The 19,628-nt window shown below is 36.8% G+C and overlaps 1 protein-coding gene across 3 annotated transcripts in view; it reads left to right on the forward strand.

Moving 5' to 3' along the window:
• NBEA (neurobeachin) overlaps positions 1 to 19,628 on the forward strand; it is a gene marked incomplete at its 5' end in the record, with an annotated part of 627,381 nt that overhangs the window by 556,553 nt on the left and 51,200 nt on the right. For all 3 annotated transcript variants that reach the window (XM_082859302.1, XM_082859301.1, XM_082859303.1), the window contains 2 exons: positions 1,468 to 1,587; positions 15,518 to 15,670. In XM_082859302.1, the coding sequence (XP_082715428.1) occupies positions 1,468 to 1,587; positions 15,518 to 15,670 (273 nt within the window). The remainder of the gene's footprint in view (positions 1 to 1,467; positions 1,588 to 15,517; positions 15,671 to 19,628) is intronic.

Genomic DNA, 19,628 nt, shown 5'->3' on the forward strand with positions numbered 1-19,628 from the left:
GTAATGTTTTATGGATATAAAAGAATGAACAGAAATTATATATTAAAGAAAAAAAAACAATATTTAGGGAATAGTTCTTAGCATTATTGAACCTAGGAGTGACATGTCATTTATCCTAGTCTTAAAAGAAAAGGATTGAACCATAGGAAAGTAACTATATACTCATCTTTGTTATATTTGAAATTTCCTAAGAAATCCTTAGTAAGAATGAATGTTATTTAATCCTTTTAAATTTGGAAGCAAGTTTAATGACATCAGAAATAATGCCTCTCTCCTATCATAAAAACTCTAGAAAAAGCATTAAAATTAAATACATTAGGACCTTGTGATAAAGTTATTCCTAGGTTTCCTGCTATGGGAACATGTCCTTGATGACAGACACCAAGCTTTGATAAGGTAATAGTTACAGAATACTATTGAATAGAAGGACTAGAGTTTATCTAGTCTTATTTGTGTTAACTTCATTTCATTCTTTCCTTCAACAGATTATACATTGAGCAACTTGGGTGTACCAGGAGTTCTTTTAAGTGTTGGAGATAAAACAGTGCATATGATAGATATGGAATCTATTTGTGTAGTAGGGAAGATAGGCAAGTTAAAAATCAGTTACAAAACAATGTGACAAATGCTTCAGGGATGTGTTTTGAGAAAATATCTGTTGCTATTTAAACACACTGGAGAACTTGGCAAATCAAGGAAAGCCTTTCGGGAGAAAATGACGTCTTGGCTTAGACTTAAAGGATAAGAAGAACTTAGCGAAGTCAGGATGGTGAGGTAGAGGGATAAGTTTATACCAGGCAGAGGAAACAGCACATACAAGGGACGAGAAGTGAGACCAGTGTGGCAAGACCTTAACATGTGAAGATGGGGATAGCGAGAGGTAAGAGTTAAGCAGGTTCCAGATCACTCAGGTTCTCTTAAGACAAATCAAGTAGTTTAGGCTTTTCCCAGAGAGCTCTGAAGAGCTATGGAAGGATTTTAATCAAGGATTTGCATTTTAAAAAGATCATCAGACCATAATGTGGTAACTTTAGGAGACTTTCACAGGTAGCCTAAGATGGATCTTCCCTACCTAATTTCACACTGTGGTGAACAGTGTCGGAGAGATTTTCTTAGGAATGTTACTATGTGTGGCCTTAGTAATGAGAAAGAAGATCTGAGTTATATATTGACAGTTATGCAAAATCATTCATCATAAAATCCCAGAGCACTAGAACTCTATCCTTTTATAAATCAGAAGACTGAAGGCCAAGAAGCAAAATGACCTGCCGAGGTTGAAGAGTGACAGGTGACTCAGTGGTCCAGACTGGCTCAGACCAGCACCTCCTGACTCCTGGGTGTGGGTGTCCTTCCAGGATCCTGCACCATTTCCCCCTCAGAAGGGTTTCAAAAAACGAAATATTTTACAAAGGAAAGAGGACAGTTGTGTTCAGAAGGGTCAAATTCTTCACTTTTTTTTTCCTTTAGGAACCTTTCACAACCTTCTTCCTCAATGCAAATGATGGAAAATTTGACCATCCTAATCGAACCTTCTCGTCCGTTGCAAGGTCTTGGAGAACGAGTCAGAGAGATACTTCTGATGTAAAGGTAGGCCCTTTTATTTGTTGATATTAATTTCAAAATATGTTGAAGTTTTGATTTGTTTATTTTTTTAAGTGGGTGTATAAGATATTTTACTCCACAGCTTTATTCCATCATATTTTAAAATTATGTGGCATATCTAACCTAAGAGGAAACTAAAGGAAATAATTTTGAGCACCACAGAAAACGATTAGGATTCTTTTATATTATTCAGTTAAGGTGTTTTTGTTATTTCAAAAAATTCCTATCTAATTTAGATCGAACAATCAGGAGCTGGAAAGAAATTGCCTTTCCTGCTGTTAACTCAATATTTGGCCCATTCCATAAAACACAGCAGGAATTGGATTTGACCTTAATGTGTCATATTGTTATAGCTTGCCCAGCTTTGGGTTTACATAGCCTGGGGCAATTAATAAAGCATTAATGACAAGAGCCATTTAAAATGGGGGCTTTTCTGTACAGCCTTAGCTTTCACTTGGCTGTGCCTGGGGAAGCTATGCAACAATACACATTAGCTTAAACCAGCACACGCACAATATCCAGGAACAGCCAGAGAGCGGAGTCATTTTACCGCTGGTACTACTCAACTATTGTTAAATAGAAAGATTTGGTTTTCATTTATATAGGCTTTTGTTTTTTTAAAAATGGTTGTATTCAAAACATTAAAATATAGTTGCTCTCTCATTTTTCTCATTTTTTCCTGATAATAAGACTATATGATCAGGTTATTACATAGGTATATGTGTTTCTTATTTTAATCCTCTTTTCTTCAAACTTTTCCCATCACTGCCACTCATGCTGTTGAATATACAAATAGTATAGTATCATTCCATTTAGTGTCTTAATCCAACAAAAGACAGTGAATTAAAGTCAAAATTGTCATTTACGTATTTATGCTTATCTATTGCAAATATTTTTAAAAGACAATTACAGTGTTACTGAACTGTAAGAAACTAGATGAATACAACTTTTATTTAGTTTTTTTTCAAAGCAGAAAACAAAGGGAATGAATCCAAGTAATGTGTAGCATATCTGTGTGTCTTATTCGTTGCCATCAAAGTTTGCATATATAATTTATACATACAATGTATTCACATTTGGAAGTAAGATAATGTAACATGCATTCTTGCTATATTAAACTCTTAAGGCCCATATATTTCTCCGAACAGACTTATAATTTCACTGAGAAATTCCACTTTAAAAGATCCATAAACCACCATTTAAACTGATTTACAACCAATGAAATCAAGAAGGGAGTCCATTTCTTACTTAATAACACTTTGGACATAAAATGGGGAGTCCATAGGCTTCTAGAATTAGCACAGTGTCTTTAAAAGGCATTCAGTAAATATTTTATATGTGAATTAAATATTCTTATCTATATTTTAAGATTTCCTGTCATATATAAGATTATTTATATCTCAATTCAGTATCCATATTATATCAAACTCTTTCAGGTGAAAATGCCTGTTCATTCTTGACATCATCACAAAGCAGGAACTCGGTTTTTCAACTTAATTCAAAGGTTCACCCTCACAAGTCCACACACATGAGCCAGTCATCCTAATTGATGTAGCGTTTTAGGCTTTACCTTCTATCCTGAGAGCTTTATTGATGCTTCCGATCACCAGATATCTCCCCTAGTTACATGTCAGTCTCTGAGGACCAGTGCCCATAAAGCCGAATTCAGGCTTTTCCCAGAATTCTCCCAGCAGTTTTCCTGTTCTGAAACTTTTCAGAAACATTTATATTTTGTTACCCTTTGTGTTCCTTTGGCTCCTGGGGGCACATCATCAAGGACAAGGACCAATGTGGCTATCACTAATTCAGGACATTTTAAGTTTTTTATCCCAGGTAGCTGTACTTAATACAAACAGATACCGTCCTCCAACCCCCGAACTTAATTAGTTCATAAGACACTCACTTCCTCAGCCTGACATTGCGTGGATTGCTCTCATTTTCAGTTCTCTCCCACCACCACCCTGAACCTTTTATATTCTATGATAATACACTTTGAGTACCTTTCCATGTAGACCCCTTCTTTTTGAAGCCTGCACATTGCCTACATATACAATAATTTATACACGCAATCTTCTGTTGATGGATGGTTTGTCTTTCTCTCTGATCGTTATTGTTAAACACAGGCTGCCGTAAATCGTTGCACAGATATCTTGATGAACTTTGTGTGTATATGTGAAGATAATTCCTGTTAATGGGACTGGTGGCTCAAAGGCTATATACATCTTTAATTTTGAAAGATACTGCCAAACCTTCATTCCCAAAGATGATCATTCACTCCCTTCACAGCATCATGTGAGGATGCCACCTTCCCCATGCCCCCTGCCCCGACCATCACTCTTATAATAAACAGTGTAACTTGTGCTAATCTGGTGAGTGAAAAATGGAGTCAGCTTTGTTTTGGCTTGCACTTCATTAATTATGAGTGAAGTTGAGCATTTTTCATATAATTATTGACCTGTAAACTCGCTCATATCTTTTGCCCATTCTTCAGTTGGATCATATGTCTTTTTCCTATTGATTTGAGAAAGATCTGAAATTGACTGCAGAAAGTTGCATTGCAAGTATGGTTTCTCAGTCTTTCACCTTTGCTATATCTCAATTATATTTTTGTGGTTTTGTGTATGTGTGTGTGTGTGTGTGTGTGTGTGTGTGTGTCCAAATGTATCACTCTTTCCCTTTATAACATCAGAATTCGGGGCTCCTCATTGAGGGAATGTTAGAGAGAAGTTTTTTGGTAATAATGATGGTTGTATGCTTGACATTTTCTAAATTCATGTTTAAATGTATTGATTAACATGTACGGTATTTTTCCCTCTACAATAATACCTGATTTAGCAGGGAAGAATGTGTTAACAAGAGTAATACAGTTTTAAAGCCTAAACTCTTGACTTCTTATCACTAAGCTGTTAAAACATTTTATATATCATTTTAAAGAAATGTTTTTATATTTCTGAAGAAAAGTACATCTGCAATATCTCCTAACTTAGGTAAGGTCTCATATAAGGGAGAACTAGGACAGAGTAGGTGGTTTTATTCTGTCGTTTCTTTGTTACCGTCGGTCTCTACCTGTGGTAATGAGTACAAGCTGGGCAGAGAAGACTTGGTGATCTCTCAGGAGAGAGGTCTCCCGAGTTAAGTCAGACCAGTTCGTTTTTACTTTATTTTTTTAATTTCTCTCCTCCAGCATAGTCTTGGTAACAATGACATTCAACTTACTGAAGTTCTTATACTAATTTTCCTTAATGCCTTCCAAAGTTGTTGTATTACTTTTGAATAGCTATGTAGATGTCAGAAAAGGGAGCTGTGACAAAATGTCATTAAGGTGACATAGTGTAAATTAATACAGTTAATGGAGGTGCTCACCACTGACTCATTGACCCATTATGAGCTCTTGTGGAATCAACGAATGCCAGGGCATCAATCTTTTGAAAAAAGGAAGAAGAGAGATGGCAGCTTTAAAACCTTGCAGTGAATTATATTAGAAAAGTGAAAACGTCTGGGTTGGATTTGATTTCACTAGGCAGCCATAAAATGGTATGCTCTCTCAGCAAACTGTATTAAACTGAAATGTCAAATTTGATGCAGTTGGTATACAATTATGATAGTGTTAATAGTGGTCTTCTATCATTCTAAGACATACTTTCAAGTCCAATTTCTCAGCAGCTTGAACTTGTCATAAGCTTGTAAATTAGAAATTGTGTTAGAGGATATTTTCTTATTATTGACGGGACGCATATAATACTATTAACTGTACCATGGGGTTTTAGTATAGCTGTTAAAATAAACTAGAAATCACATTTACAGACACAAAATGCCTGTTTTAATATTCATCTTGCCATTTCTTTAATAATATTTGGTGCCTTTCTGCACTATTTTTCATTTAGGAAATTTTAAACTACTTGGACTCTTTCCTTAAAGAGAAGCTGGTTAACAGAAATCTGTCAATGGGAAGAGAGTAAACAGAAGAGCTGTTATTTTAAGTGGGCAAGCTAGTGCCGGAGCTACCTCTATAGAAGCACACTTACAAGTTATAATAGAAGAGTTCATTCTTCTTGAATAATTCTCAATAGTTTTCAAGCATGCTTTTTTCTTGGTCATTTGATGCAGTCCTCAAAACAGTCCCCTGAGATAGAGATCATTATCCCTGTTCCTTAAAGGAAGTTCACAGATATTAAGTGGCTTGCCTAAATTCACACAGCAGGTCAAGAGGGAGCCAGAACTAGCACTGAGGGCTGTTCAGTTATTTCCAGTGCTTTATTCATTGGATGCTTTGCTGCTTTCATTCTTCTGCATGATCTCACAATTATATCCAGCCACGTTGACTAGTTTGGAGTAACTGACAGATCAAGTCATACTCTAATAATTTATTGCTATGTACAAAGCACCCTCCAAAATTAGTGGCTTAAAAAAACACAGCCATTTATTTTCTCAGAGTTCTGCGATCAGAATGGGGCTCATCAGGTACTTGTCTCTTATCCATGTCAGGTCCAAGCGGGTAGCCTCTCTGGGTCTGAAAGATTCAAGATGACTTCATTCACATGTCTGGTCCCTTAGCAAGGATGGCTGGAACATCTGGGGACTGGCTGGCCCTCTCTCTCTTTGTGTCTGGGAAGATCATCACAATGTTTTTCATGGTGTCTGCCCACCAAGAGGATAAAAAAATGGGAACTGCAAAGCTACTTAGCGTCTAAGCTTGGAAGTCACATAGTGTTACCTACCTCCACAGCATTCTTTTGGTCAAGCAAGTCACGGGGCCAGCCCAAGTTAAGGGGGAGGAGAAGTGGACTCCACTTCCCCATGAGATGAGCAGCAAAATCACATTTCAGATGGACATGGGGATCAGGGGGATTGTTCTGGCCATCTTTGAAAACAATCTACTGAAGTCTTCTCCCCAGTCACAATTCACATTCCTCCTACAAGCAAAATATATTCAACTTGTTCCCCACAGTCTCATCCCACTATTGTATCAGGCTCAAAATCTAGTAGCTCATGATCTATATCAAGTCCACATAGAGATGAGGTACAGAAATTCCTAATTTGGAGACCTGGAAGCCAAAAAGATAAGTTATCTGTCCCACGTATAATTCAGCTCCCAGTGGTAAGACAGGAACAGGTAAACATCAACAGGCGTTCTGTTCAAAAATGGGGGAGTGTGGAAGGTACATAGCAGTCATTGAGTAGCTTTCTCCATATGCTTCCTGATCACAGAAGGTTGGGGCCAAGGCCTCCTTTGCCCAAGTTGGTGCAGCAACTTAAAAAATTTGTGGATTTTCTATGTATCAAAATATAGTTCACTGTCAAAAAAAACTCTTTCTCACAAGTTCTTTCAAGACAGGATCCTCCCTACTTCAGGCTGTGATTAGGATGCCCTTTATAATGCTCCTAAGATTCTTGGAATCCCTTCGTGTGGCCGAGTGAGTCTGCAAACCTCTATCTTAAATTTTTCTGAGCACTTATAAAAGGTTTTACAGGCACCCTTTTCCCTATGGCCGTATTTTACTTACAGCACCTTAGAACTGATCTTTGTCTGAACCTTTTTTAATTTTGAGAATCTGACAAGATTGTCCTAGGCCCCTATGTCTCTCTAAATACTGCTTTAAATCTGAGCAGTTTCTTCCTTAGCTCATAATACCTTATCCATATACCTTTGAAAGAAACCAGTGGTCACTTTCAGCATTCTGCCTGGAGATATCTATAACCAGAAGCACAAGCTCATTCGGTACTTTTTCTGTCTTTGAAATGATTGCAGGAACTAGTCTTCTTAGTTTATCCCACACTACGTATCACGCATTGATTTCCTCCTGCTTCCAATAGCAACGTCCTTACTGATCTTCCACCAGCAGTGTCCTCACCATCCTTCCAGCCTCTGCTACTGCCCTGTCCCAAAGCCAAGGCCACGTGTTTTAAGTTTTTATTACTTCAGGACTCCACTCCCAGGCATTAATTTCTGTTTCAGTTATCTATCACTGGGTAACAAATCACCCAAACCTCATCTTAAAACAGCATCAAGTATCATTTGTTGACAATCATGCAGTGGGACTTAAGGCTCAGAGGGGACCACTCACCTCTGTGCTCCAGTGACAGCTGGAGGGGCTTGGCTGGGTCAGAGAAGCAAGATGGCTTCACTCCCATGTTTTGCGCCTCGTCTGATGGAGCTGATGGAGCGGTCGGGGACTGTCCAGGCCTGTCTGTCTGTCCACACGATCTTTCCAGCAAGGCAGCCACACAGTTTCATGTGATGGTGACTTCTAAGGGAACAACCATGGAGGCTGCCAAGCCTCTTAAGACTTAGGCATCTCTGCAAGCCCTGAAATGTCATTTTGTCACATTCTGTGTGTTGAAATAAGCCAGCTCATATTCAGAGAGAAGGGAAATAGACTCCACCTCTCTATGGGAGGAGCAGTGAAGTGGAAATGCCAGACAGCACGCAGGAGGAGAGGGACTATTAACGGGGATCGTCGAGAAAACTCTGTAAGTTACTAATCTTAAAAAAAATTGTTAAGTTTCAGTTTGGTTTATACATCCAGTCCAGTCTGACTGTGCATTTGGAAAAACCAAAATCTGAAGTGCAAAAAACTTATAAAAATATATCTGATTAGCCTAGGTAGCATGTAAGCTAGTCCATATGTTTGATAAAAAAACACTTAAATTGTCTGAAGTGTCTACATAGGTGTTCATTCAAACACAAATATCCAAAGTGACAGAGCTTTTTTTTTTTTTTTTACTGATTATGGGATATACTTTGATACTGAGTAAACTCTGTTGATAGAGTAAAGAATAACTTCAAAAAGTATTTTGCATAAAGCTATGAAATGCGTTGTTTCACACACATTACCCCCATTTAATCCTCACATCCACACTGTGACTTAGTTGCTGTCATCATCACAATTTTGCATATCAAGAAACTGTTTTTTTCTTAAAGTTTAAGAAACTTGCCCAAGCTGGGGAGAAGTCTGTATTTCAACTCAGAACCATTTGATTCCAATGCACAGAAAGCTGCCCTTCCCCGGTAGAAGGGATTGTCCCAGAACTGCCAGCCTGACAGCCTCCCCCTTCACTACGACTAACTGGTAGCCCTGCGGTAACTCTGCTTTAACTAATACTGTTTGAAAACCTTTTACCACTATTCCATGCCTGAAGTTCCGGATATGATAAATATATAGTAATGATCTGTTCATTTCTCATTCCACAAATATGTATTGAGTACCTTTTTTATATGTCAGGCACCATTCTTACCACTGAGTGGTGAGCAAGTGAGATCCCTTATTGATGGGATTTCTGGAAGAATGAGGATACATTCCTTAGGAAGCTTTTGTGAAGATTAAGAAAAAGGTGTAAAGTACTTAGAACAGTGTCATGACACAGTAAGATACAAATAAGTAATTCCTGCTGTTTTAAGATTGAATGGCCAGATGTGACATTTCAGCTGTTTCCTTGTCTTGGAGCCCAGATACTGTAATTGTCATCTTCTTGTACCTAACATTTGAATCTCAGAGGTGAAACTCTCTTAACTCATTAAATTTTTTAGAATAAGCAAATCTTTTAAGTAATATAAATGTGAATATTAATTATATATGAATGCCCTATATTTACATACTAACTTTAAATTTAAAATGCCATTTGAAACAAGATTTTAAAGCAATAAAATGAAGGCATAAAAACTTGCACCCACTCTGCTGTTTCAGCAACTTCTCCCTAGACTTTCTGTGATTTTACTCTCTTTTCCTTCCCCTTCAAGGAAAAAAAACAAAAACAAAAACAAAAAAACCCAAAAAACTTAAACTTCCCCAGCTCAAGACTTCAGGGTTCAGACTGCTTTAGTCACTTACAGCTCTGGTCTTTTGAAGCTTCGAGGGGCTTTGCAAATATGCTGTACTTCAGGAATTTCTTCATATTGCTTTAAAATGTGTCTTTTTTTTTTTATCTGCATCCTAAAAAAACAAAAAAATATTATTAGAGTAAATCTGGGGGAGTTTCTTCTTCCCGTCAAACGTCAGGCCTCCAGCGGCTTACACCAACATCTTAGCTAACACCCTAATTTATGACCACATTCTGGTTGGCCAGATGAGGACCAGAGTGGAGAAAATGTCTCACTTAGGATCATCCCGAAGGCCCTGGTAATCCTATGTTTTCATGATTGGCTGTGATTCAAGCCTTCAAGGTCCCCACCCCCGTCCCGCTGTTCTAAGTAACCCTCAGAGGAGAGGTTCCTCAGCCTCGCTTTGTTCTCCTTGGTGGTAGCAGGCTTTCAGCCCCTTCCTTCTGGAGAGCTTAAGTTAAAATGAAAAGGACTTGCTTCCTTCACTTCTTCAGTTTGGGTACAGTTTTGCTGGCAACGTTAAAACCAACTTTTTCGAAATTTAAATTGAACTCTTTTACACCTTTGAACCTTCTAACAAAACTAGAATAAGCAAGATAACATTTTTTAAGCTGCAAAAGTTTCCTCTCGAAAGGTACAAATTTTATTTCTGGGTGCATCCTTTTTCTTTTATTTAATAAAGTACTTTATTGGCTCTTCTCCTGTCTTGAAGCATTCTTGCAACCATCTCCATAGTCCCCAGAAGATTTCTAGTGATATTAAAATGATTTTATCTCATATCTTCAATAGTTTAATATTTAATGAGTACCTGCTGCATACAAAGTATAGCACCAAGAGCTGTGGGGAATTTAGCAAAATATAAACCTACAAAATTAGGCTCAAAGTCTGCTTTGCCCAAACTGTTATTAATATAAAATCCTAGGCTTCTTATGCCTTTGCGATTCTAATTTAATGACATTCAGTGAAATAGTATTACAGTGGCAAGTAGGTTAATAATAACCACGTATTTTATATGCCCCTATACCACAGGAAAGAATGGGAAACAATATATATGAAAAACATTAGAGCACCAAGACACTTGAAGATAAACCGAAACTCTTTGGGCTGTCTAAATGAAAAATAAATCCATGTTGCTATATCCATGTGGATGTATATCCCTCTCAGTCCTCAAGGAAGCTTACATAGGCTAGTTCTAGAGATAGAACATGGACACAAATAACTGACAAAAGACAGCTGGGAAATCCCTGACTTATGTGAGCTTATTACACATAAATCACCCTCTCCATGGAGCAACTGCATGAACTTGCATTCCTCTCCCCATTTTGGACCATTTGGGATGCTATTGATACTCATTGTCATATAGAAAATGGATAATGTGCAAATAGCAATGGGCTTTATCTTCTCTACATCTTATACTAATTTCCCACATTTTCCCAAGCAATGAGAACAAGATCAAAAGAAAATTGTGTGGTTATTGTCTTAGTCAGCTCAGGCTGCTGTGTTTTACCATAAACTAGGTAGCATATAAATGACAGAAATGGGTTCCTCACAGTTCTGGAGGCTGGAAGTCCAAGATCAAGGTGCCCACATAGGTTTTGTGTCTTGTGAGAGCCTGCCTCCTGGCTCACAGAAGGACGTGTTCTTGTATGTCCTCACATGGCAAAGAGAGGAAGCAAGCTCTCTCAGGACTCTCACCAGGACACTAATCCGTTCACTAGGGATCCACCCTCATGACCTCATCTAATCCTAATTACCTTCCAAACACCCTACCTCCTAATATCATCACATTAGAGGATAGGGTTTCAACATTTGAATTTTGGAGGAATAGAATATTCAGTCTGTAACAGTTACACATTTCTGATTGAGTACAAATAAATGAGAATAGCAATGATACTTTACTTCTACCTTCTAATCAGTGACCACACACCTTTACCAAATTGGCCCCTCAGTGCAACATGGTATATACACTGTCATGCTTGCCCAGCCCAGACGTCAAACTCATGATAGTCATTGCTGATAGATGTTGCTGAAGCACCCTTTAGCCCCTGGTTTATCCACCACCTAAGCTGTATCATTATCTGCAAATAAGAATGTTTGTTTACCTATTAGTTTTTCTTTTAGCCCCTTCTTAATTGCCCCCTCGCATTCAAGTCACTGAAAAATTACATTAACATATTAATTTCACTGTAGTTCTCCTTTCCCACAGTTCCTTGTGCCCTTGATGTCTTGTACGTAGTTTATTATTACTATATATTTGCCTCTCCGTATGAGCCATCTAATTCCCTCTCCTTTTTGCATCCCCGGGTCCACATCTTTGTTTACTCAATCCTCACGTGTGTTGCAGATGGCCCTCCCTGGTACAGTCCCACAATATGTCCCCTTACTCAACACAGCCGCAGCTTCCCGCCCCTCTTCCCTCCCGTTCTCCTTGCTGCTGCTGGTTCCCCCTCTCCCCCTCCCCACCCACATATATTGCTAGTCTCTCCCCTCTCCAGTTCATTCTTTACTTTGACACCCAATGTCTTGCTTTAAAATAAACGTAATCATGTCAATAGCTCTTTTTTTTAAAAAAATATTGCCAATAAGACAAAATCCAAAGAGCTTAGATTGGCATAAAACTTCCTTTGTCATCTGACTCCATACACCTCCCACCATCTCATTCCGCCCCATCTTGATCTGTCCCCCAATATATCCTACACTCCACCCATACCCGGTTTGTACCACTCCTTGATAATACTCTCTGCCAGTCCCCCTGCCCCTTTCCCCACCTTTATCTTGCGATGGTTGAACTCAATGTCTGATCTCCAGTGAAGTCTTTTCTGACTTGCCCAGAGTTCCCTGCTCTGTCCTCTCTGCTCCCTTGTGCTCTGTTTATACTTTCACAGCTATTATTGTTGTGCATTATAACCATCTGTTTATACATTTTCCCCATAGACCAGACTATGAATTACTTAAAGGTAAGGCCATGATTGTTCATTATTTGTTTTCTTAGTACCCATCACAATGCCTGGTACTCAAACTTTACTACATGAATAAATAAATATCAGGGAATTATATAATGGGTTTTAGAGAGATTTCTATTTAAATGGTTTAAGTAGAAGAAAAGTTATGATTCTTAAAAAACAAAGCTCTGCTTATCCAGAAAATTCATTTACACAAATCTGTTCAAACTCCCATAATGCTGGAGAAAATAAACATGATTATATTTTTCTATGGTTCACATTTGTTATCATAAGAACGGATAATGATCAAATTCTCACAGAGGATTGCTAAGATAAACACTTATGCTATAGCAGATAAATGTTGGTTTTAGCAGGAGAACCCATAAAGAGAACACTTTTTTAAAAGTAATTTTTATTGGAGTATAGTTGCTTTACAATGTTGTATTAGTTTCTACTGTACAGCAAAATGAATCAGCTGTACATATACATACATCCCCTCTCTTTTGGACTTCCTTCCCATTTAGGTCACCACAGTGCATTAAGTAGAGTTCCCCATTTGTTCTCTATTTTATGCATAATGTCAATAGTGTATTTATGTCAAACCCAATCTCCCAATTCCTCCCACCCCCTGCCCTTTCCCCCTGGGTATCCATACATTGGTTCTCTACATCTTTGTCTCTATTTCTGCTTTGCAAATAAGATCATCTATACCGTTTTGCTAGATTCCACATATATGTGTTATTTGTTTTTCTCTTTCTGACTTACTTCATTCTGTATGACACTCTCTAGGTCCATCCACGTCTCTACCAATTACCCAGTTTCACTCCTTTTTATGGCTGAGTAATATTCCATTGTATATATGTGCCACATCTTCTTTATCCATTCACCTGTTGATGGACATTTAGGTTGCTGCCATGTCCTGGCTGTTGTAAATAGTGCTGCAGTGAACATTGGGATGCATGTGTCTTTTTGAATTACAGTTTTCTCTGGGTATATGCCCAGTAGTGGGATTGCTGGGTCATATGGTATTTTTAGTTTTTTAAGCACCCTCCATACTGTTCTCCATAGTGGCTGTATCAATTTACATTCCCACCAACAGTTCAAGAGGGTTCCCTTTTCTCCACCCTCTCCAGCATTTATTCTTTGTAGATTTTTTGATGATAGCCATTCTGACCTGTGTGAGGTGATACCTCATTGGAGTTTTGATTTGCATTTCTCTAATGATTAGTGATGTTGAGCGTCTTTTCTTGCGTTTGTTGGCCATCTGTATGTCTTCTTTGGAAAAATGTCTGTTTAGGTCTTCTGCCCATTTTTGGATTGGGTTGTTTGTTTTATTGATATTGAGCTGCATGAGCTGTTTTTATTATTTTGGAGATTAATCCTTTGTCAGTTGCTTCATATGCAAATATCTTCTCCCATTCTAAGGGTTGTCTTTTCATCTTGTTTATGGTTCCCTTTGCTGTGCAAAAGCTTTTAAGTTTAATTAGGTCCCATTTGTTTTTTGGGTTTTTTTCATTACTCTAGGAGGTGGGTCAAAAAAGATCGTGCTGCAATTTATGTCAAAGAGTGTTCTACCTATGCTTTCCTCTAAGAGTTTTATAGAGTCTGGCCTTACATTTAGGTCTTTAATCCATTTTGAGTTTATTTTTGTATATGGTGTTATTCATTTCATTCTTTTTACATGTAGGTGCCCAGTTTTCCCATCACCACTTATTGAAGAGGCTGTCTTTTCTCCATTATATATTCTTACCTCCTTTTCATAGATTAGTTGACCATAGGTGCGTGGGTTTATCTCTGGGCTTTCTCTCCTGTTCCATTGATCTATATTTCTGTTTTTGTGCCAGTACCATACTGTCTTGATTACTGTAGCTTTGTAGTATATTCTGAAGTCAGGGAGCCTGATTCCTCCAGCTCTGTTTTTCTTCCTCCAGATTGCTTTGGCTATTCATGGTCTTTTGTGTTTCCATACAAATTGTAAAACGTTTTGTTCTAGTTCTATGAAAAAATGCCATTGGTAATTTGATAAAGGGAACACTTTTGTGTATGCTTTTCTTGGGCTGAAGAATCCAGTTTATTTGAAGACCTCAGTGTCTGGTGTTTTATTTTTTTGGTGGGCATGGTTGTTTATTTTTTAGCTTTTCTGTTTATCACTATGTATTCCAAAGTGAGATTCAAATTTCGGGTACTATGCCATCCATGTCAGACATGTTACACAAGTAAATGTTCTTATGCTTTTCACAAATAAAGTTAATTTAACCCTCATCTTGATATTTGAAAAGATCAGTATTTTTCATAGTATTGATGGTAAACATAAAACTACCGTGTTTTTTGTTTTCATTTCCTCAATTTGTTGTGTTTTTTTTTAAAAAAAGGACAGCAAATTAAAACTTTTAAGATCATAAAATCAATTCATTCCTGTATCATATTTATTCTAAAGTTACATAAACCACATATTAGATGTGCATCAAACACAAGTTTGCCTTGAACCCAGTTGTTAATGCCATATTTACATACAAGTAATACAAGTTATCTTTGCATTCAAGTTAAGAACTTAGTATTCAAGTGGCATGCATTAAATATTTAAACTTATTATGTTGCATATCATCTCTTATTGTATTTAGTGGTAGGTATAAAAACAATTTATTTTGCCAAATTATAAAACAAAACAATGAGTCTCTTCATAAAAATCATGTATTGTAATTGCCAGTGGAGTCAAAAAGAAAAGTAGAAGACATGATTTTACATGATTTTTAACCAATACTGGCAACACCTTTTTTGAATTTGGATATTTTATTAATAGCATTTGGAAAAGTTTGTTGAACAGCACAGACTTGTAGGTAAAGCCTTATATATTTGTTCACTGATACTATTGGGAATATTGTTGATTCTGTAACCCATTTCTCTTAACTAATTTGTGGCAAGATAAGATTGAAAATCTTATAAACATAAATTATCAAACATATTGTTCAAGAAAAATGTTTGCCTTCTTTTCCTAGACTCCTATCTAAAGAAAATTAAATAAAGAATGGAACTAAGTAATAAAATATTGAATTTAAGTAAAGAAATTAATTCTGTTTACAGTTGTTATAAATTAATACTTTCATTCAACTGATTTTTAAAATGGTTTAATATGCTACATTTTTATTCCTGGCAGGAACTAATTCCAGAGTTCTATTACCTGCCGGAGATGTTCGTCAACAGTAATGGATATAATCTTGGAGTCAGAGAAGATGAAGTGGTGGTAAATGATGTTGATCTCCCCCCTTGGGCAAAAAAACCTGAAGACTTTGTACGGATCAACAGGATGGTAAGAGCGATTTTGTTTTTGCTTGAGCAGCCACGAGGAAGTAAAATATATTCTGTAGTTTAGTTTTCAGCTACTAACAAATTGTCTTTTAACATCTATAAATACAAGGCTAAATTTTTGAGAAAGAAAGCATTTTACTGTTGTCTTTTGACAGCAGTTCTTTATTGTAGAGTGGATTTTCCTTTCATTAGGACTAGTAAAGGAATGGTAATTCAGTTATATTTGCTCCCTTAGGAGAAGACAATCAGATGAGCATCTGTTGACTAATGTATTCTAAAATGGTCAAAATTGATGCCCATTCCTTATTTTTGTCTATTGGCTAAATCTGCACTCTTTTTTTCACTCATAAAATACTCAAAACAAAATAATATACATTTAGAACATATTTGTATGTAGGAAATTATAAGCTGTGAAACATACCTTAAAATGTAATATACTTGACTAAGAGAACACCCATCTTGTACACATTCTTAGATGGAAAATGTCATTACTTTTTGAATCTGTATGACAGATGTCTGGGTGTTCAAATAGAAAATGTGTAAATAGAATGTTTGCATGTGGTTATTTTATAGATCTTAATATATTTTATCCATATTTAAGGAGATTTTAATCTCAATGGGCTTACGGTATATGGAAATGAACCACTTTACCAAACGTCTCTAGTGTACTATTGTTCTTGGCCAATTGAGGAATTATATCAATAAAGCCTATGACCCCAAATATGTTTTTAACCCTGTTTCACTCCCAGTTTTTCCAGCTGTCCCATAAATATGTTTTATTTCATTTTGACAGCTTATTTATTTGAATTAGAATCCAAATAAGGTCCACATATTGCAGTGGACCTCACATATCCCAGTCTCTTCTTTAGTAAGAGCTGTATAATTCACATATATCACACAGATACAATTCCCATACCATACAAGTCAACCATTTAAAGTAAAGGAAAAAAATCAGTGGGTTTTAGTCTATTCACAGAGTTGTGCAACCATCACCACAGTCACTTATGAACATTTTCATTACCCCATTAAGAAACCCAATACCCTTTAGCATCTCCCCCTACCCATTTTCCCCATTCCCCCAACCAGCCCTAGGCAACCACTAATCTACTTTCTGTCTCTAAAGATTTGCCTATCCTGTTTATTTCGCATAAACAGGATCATACAATATGTGGTTCCTTCTTCTACCCCTGATTTTATGTCTCTTTTTGTCACTGTCAGTCACATGGTCCCTTCAATTTTAGAGCTATTTTTCTGTCTCCAAGAAATATTTTACTTTTAATACACTTTATTTTAGAAAGCTGGTACTGAGACAGTAGACCTATGTTTAAAGTTACTGTATAGATAATCTGTAATCTAGTCTCCCCCTGAGGTAATATCATGTAGTACATAAATTTTATATAGGATTTCTCTCACTTCTCGATCTGGAAATTGGCACTTTCAGGTATATGGCGTAATCTCACACCATCTTCTTTAACAACAGATTATCTCTTCAATTTATCTTTTTAATGTGAAGGATTTATACTTTAGTGATGCCTACTTCTAAAGTCTATACTTATTTTTAGAACTGGTTGTTTATTATTACCACAATACCCTTACATACTTGAATACTGGCTATGATATCAGTGTAAGGATACCAGATCCACAAGCTCAACCCTGGAACCCACTACATACTGAATTGTGTCTGAGATGTGTCTCTCAGTCACATCATTTCACTGTATATTTCTAGAGCCAAGAACTGTGCCTGCAAGAGTAGTTAGTCACCAGATATTTGCTGTTATGAATGATTGAATGAATCACATGGGGTAATAATCTTAATGATTTTAGCATGTTGTCTAGTTAGGTCCAAACTAGTGTAACGAAATGAATCCTTCACTCAGGCAGGCAAAGTAGCAAAAATTGTTGGACCAAATTTTCTCTTGCTCTGATTAAACACAGGTTTTTATGTGGCTGCTAACAATTAATAAATGCCAGGTGGTTTTATTGGAAAGAATACTTGGGGTTTAAAAGTTTCCTGGCTCTTGAATCTGAGCTTTGCCATTTACTAGCTTCATTGCCCTGAGTAAATTATGGAGCATCTCTGGTTCTCATATTTCTCATCTGTAGAGTGGGACTACCTTATGAGTGTTTTTAAAAAAATCATTATTTGTGATAAAATTCACCTGTACAATTTTAATTATTTTTAGCACATGTACAGAGTTGTGTGACCATCACCAAAATCTAATTTTAGAACATTTCTTTTGCCCCAGAATTCTCCTGTGCCCACCTCCAGCCCCAGACAATCATTAGTCTGCCTTCTCTCTCCATAGGTTTGCCTCTTCAGGACATTTTTCTTAAATAGACCCATACAATAAGTGTTCTTTTGTGTTTGATGTCTTTCACTTAGCATAGTTTTTGAGATTCATCCATGTTGTAGCGTATATCAGTTTTTGTTCCTCTTTTTACATAATGATAGTCCACTGTATGGATATACCACATTTTGTTTATCCATTCATCAGTTGATGAACTTTTGAGTTGTTTCCACTTTTTGGCTGTTATGAATAATTCTACTATGAATGTTCACATAGAAGTCTCTATATGGACATGTGTTTTCCTTGCTTTGGGGTATATACCTAGTGATAGAATTTCTGAATCATGTAGTAAATTTATGTCTAGCTTTTTAAGAAATTAACTCTTTTGCAAAGTGACTGTGTATCTTACATTCCCAATAGCAATGTATGACTGTTCCAGTTCCTCCACATCTTCACCAACACTTGTTACTGTTTTTTTTTATTATAGCCATTATTGTGGATGTGAAGTAATATCTCATTACAATTTTAATTTGCATTTCCCTGGTGACTGATGATGTTGAGAATCTCTTCCTGTGTTTATTGGATGCTAAAACATTTTTAGATATATTTTAATAAACATCAGGTAATGATTCATTATAAATACAACTTCTGTGTTCCTCATTAGTGAAAAAGTTTAAACGCCTCAGAATTAGTAATTTTATTAACGATATGCCTAATTGAAAAAGAAAAAGCAGTTGTGTTTCTAAACACAAATCCCCAGGGCAGCATCATGCCCAGAACTTTTTTAATGTAGGGAAAGATGATTATTATGCATGAGAAATGATCAGATAGTTATTACTGATCTAAACTGGATGAGCAGGACCGTACAGTCTTGACTAAACCTGCAGAAAAATCACAGTGCTTCATTCATCTAGTATGTTGGGTACTAATGCAGTCCAGCTAAATAAACTTCCCAAATAAATGAAGTTTCTAGATTTTTATAGCTAAGTGAGAACTTTTTTGAACCCTGTTGTGGTTGTTGTTCTAAAACATATTACTATTTGGTTTTCTACCCTCTTATACAAAGGATGAAACTTCTCTTTATTATCGTAAGTACCCATTATTCTGTGAAGTGATATAATTCCGTATCTATTCTTTTTCTATTTTCTTCTTTAGATTGTTGCTATCATCACACTTTCCTTTAATGGCCATAGTGATTCGAATTTTTCTTATAATCTCTAGTCTACAAAATCAGACAGTCAGACTTATCAAGGCCTTATGGTAAACAAGAGTCAGTCGAGTGCTAACAGAGGCCCTAGGGGAAGTGTAAACTTTATAGCTTTGGAGGAGAGTGACTGTCTTCTACCTCAGGTTTCATTGGCCATTGTTAGATCAATTCCAGATCTGGGAGTTGGCACTCAAACGTGAAGTGACAAAACCCTCCCTTAGTAAGTGGAATGTTACTCTAGACAGCACCCAGTTTATACCTCTTTTTACGTATAAAGAGCTACATGATGGGGCTAGGACACTCTCCTTTCTTCCAGGGTGTAGTTGCTTACAAGTTTTTTCTCTGCTTTCCTTATTCCAAGACTTACAGCTGACAACTGCTGCACAGGAGGTTGGATACCCTAATCTTAGTCACCATACCCCGTATCCCAGTGGTGGTCCTGAGTCATCCCAATATGACGGCTG

Source organism: Leucopleurus acutus, assembly GCF_964270905.1.
Source record: "Leucopleurus acutus genome assembly, chromosome: 18".
NCBI classification, from domain to species: domain Eukaryota; kingdom Metazoa; phylum Chordata; class Mammalia; order Artiodactyla; family Delphinidae; genus Leucopleurus; species Leucopleurus acutus.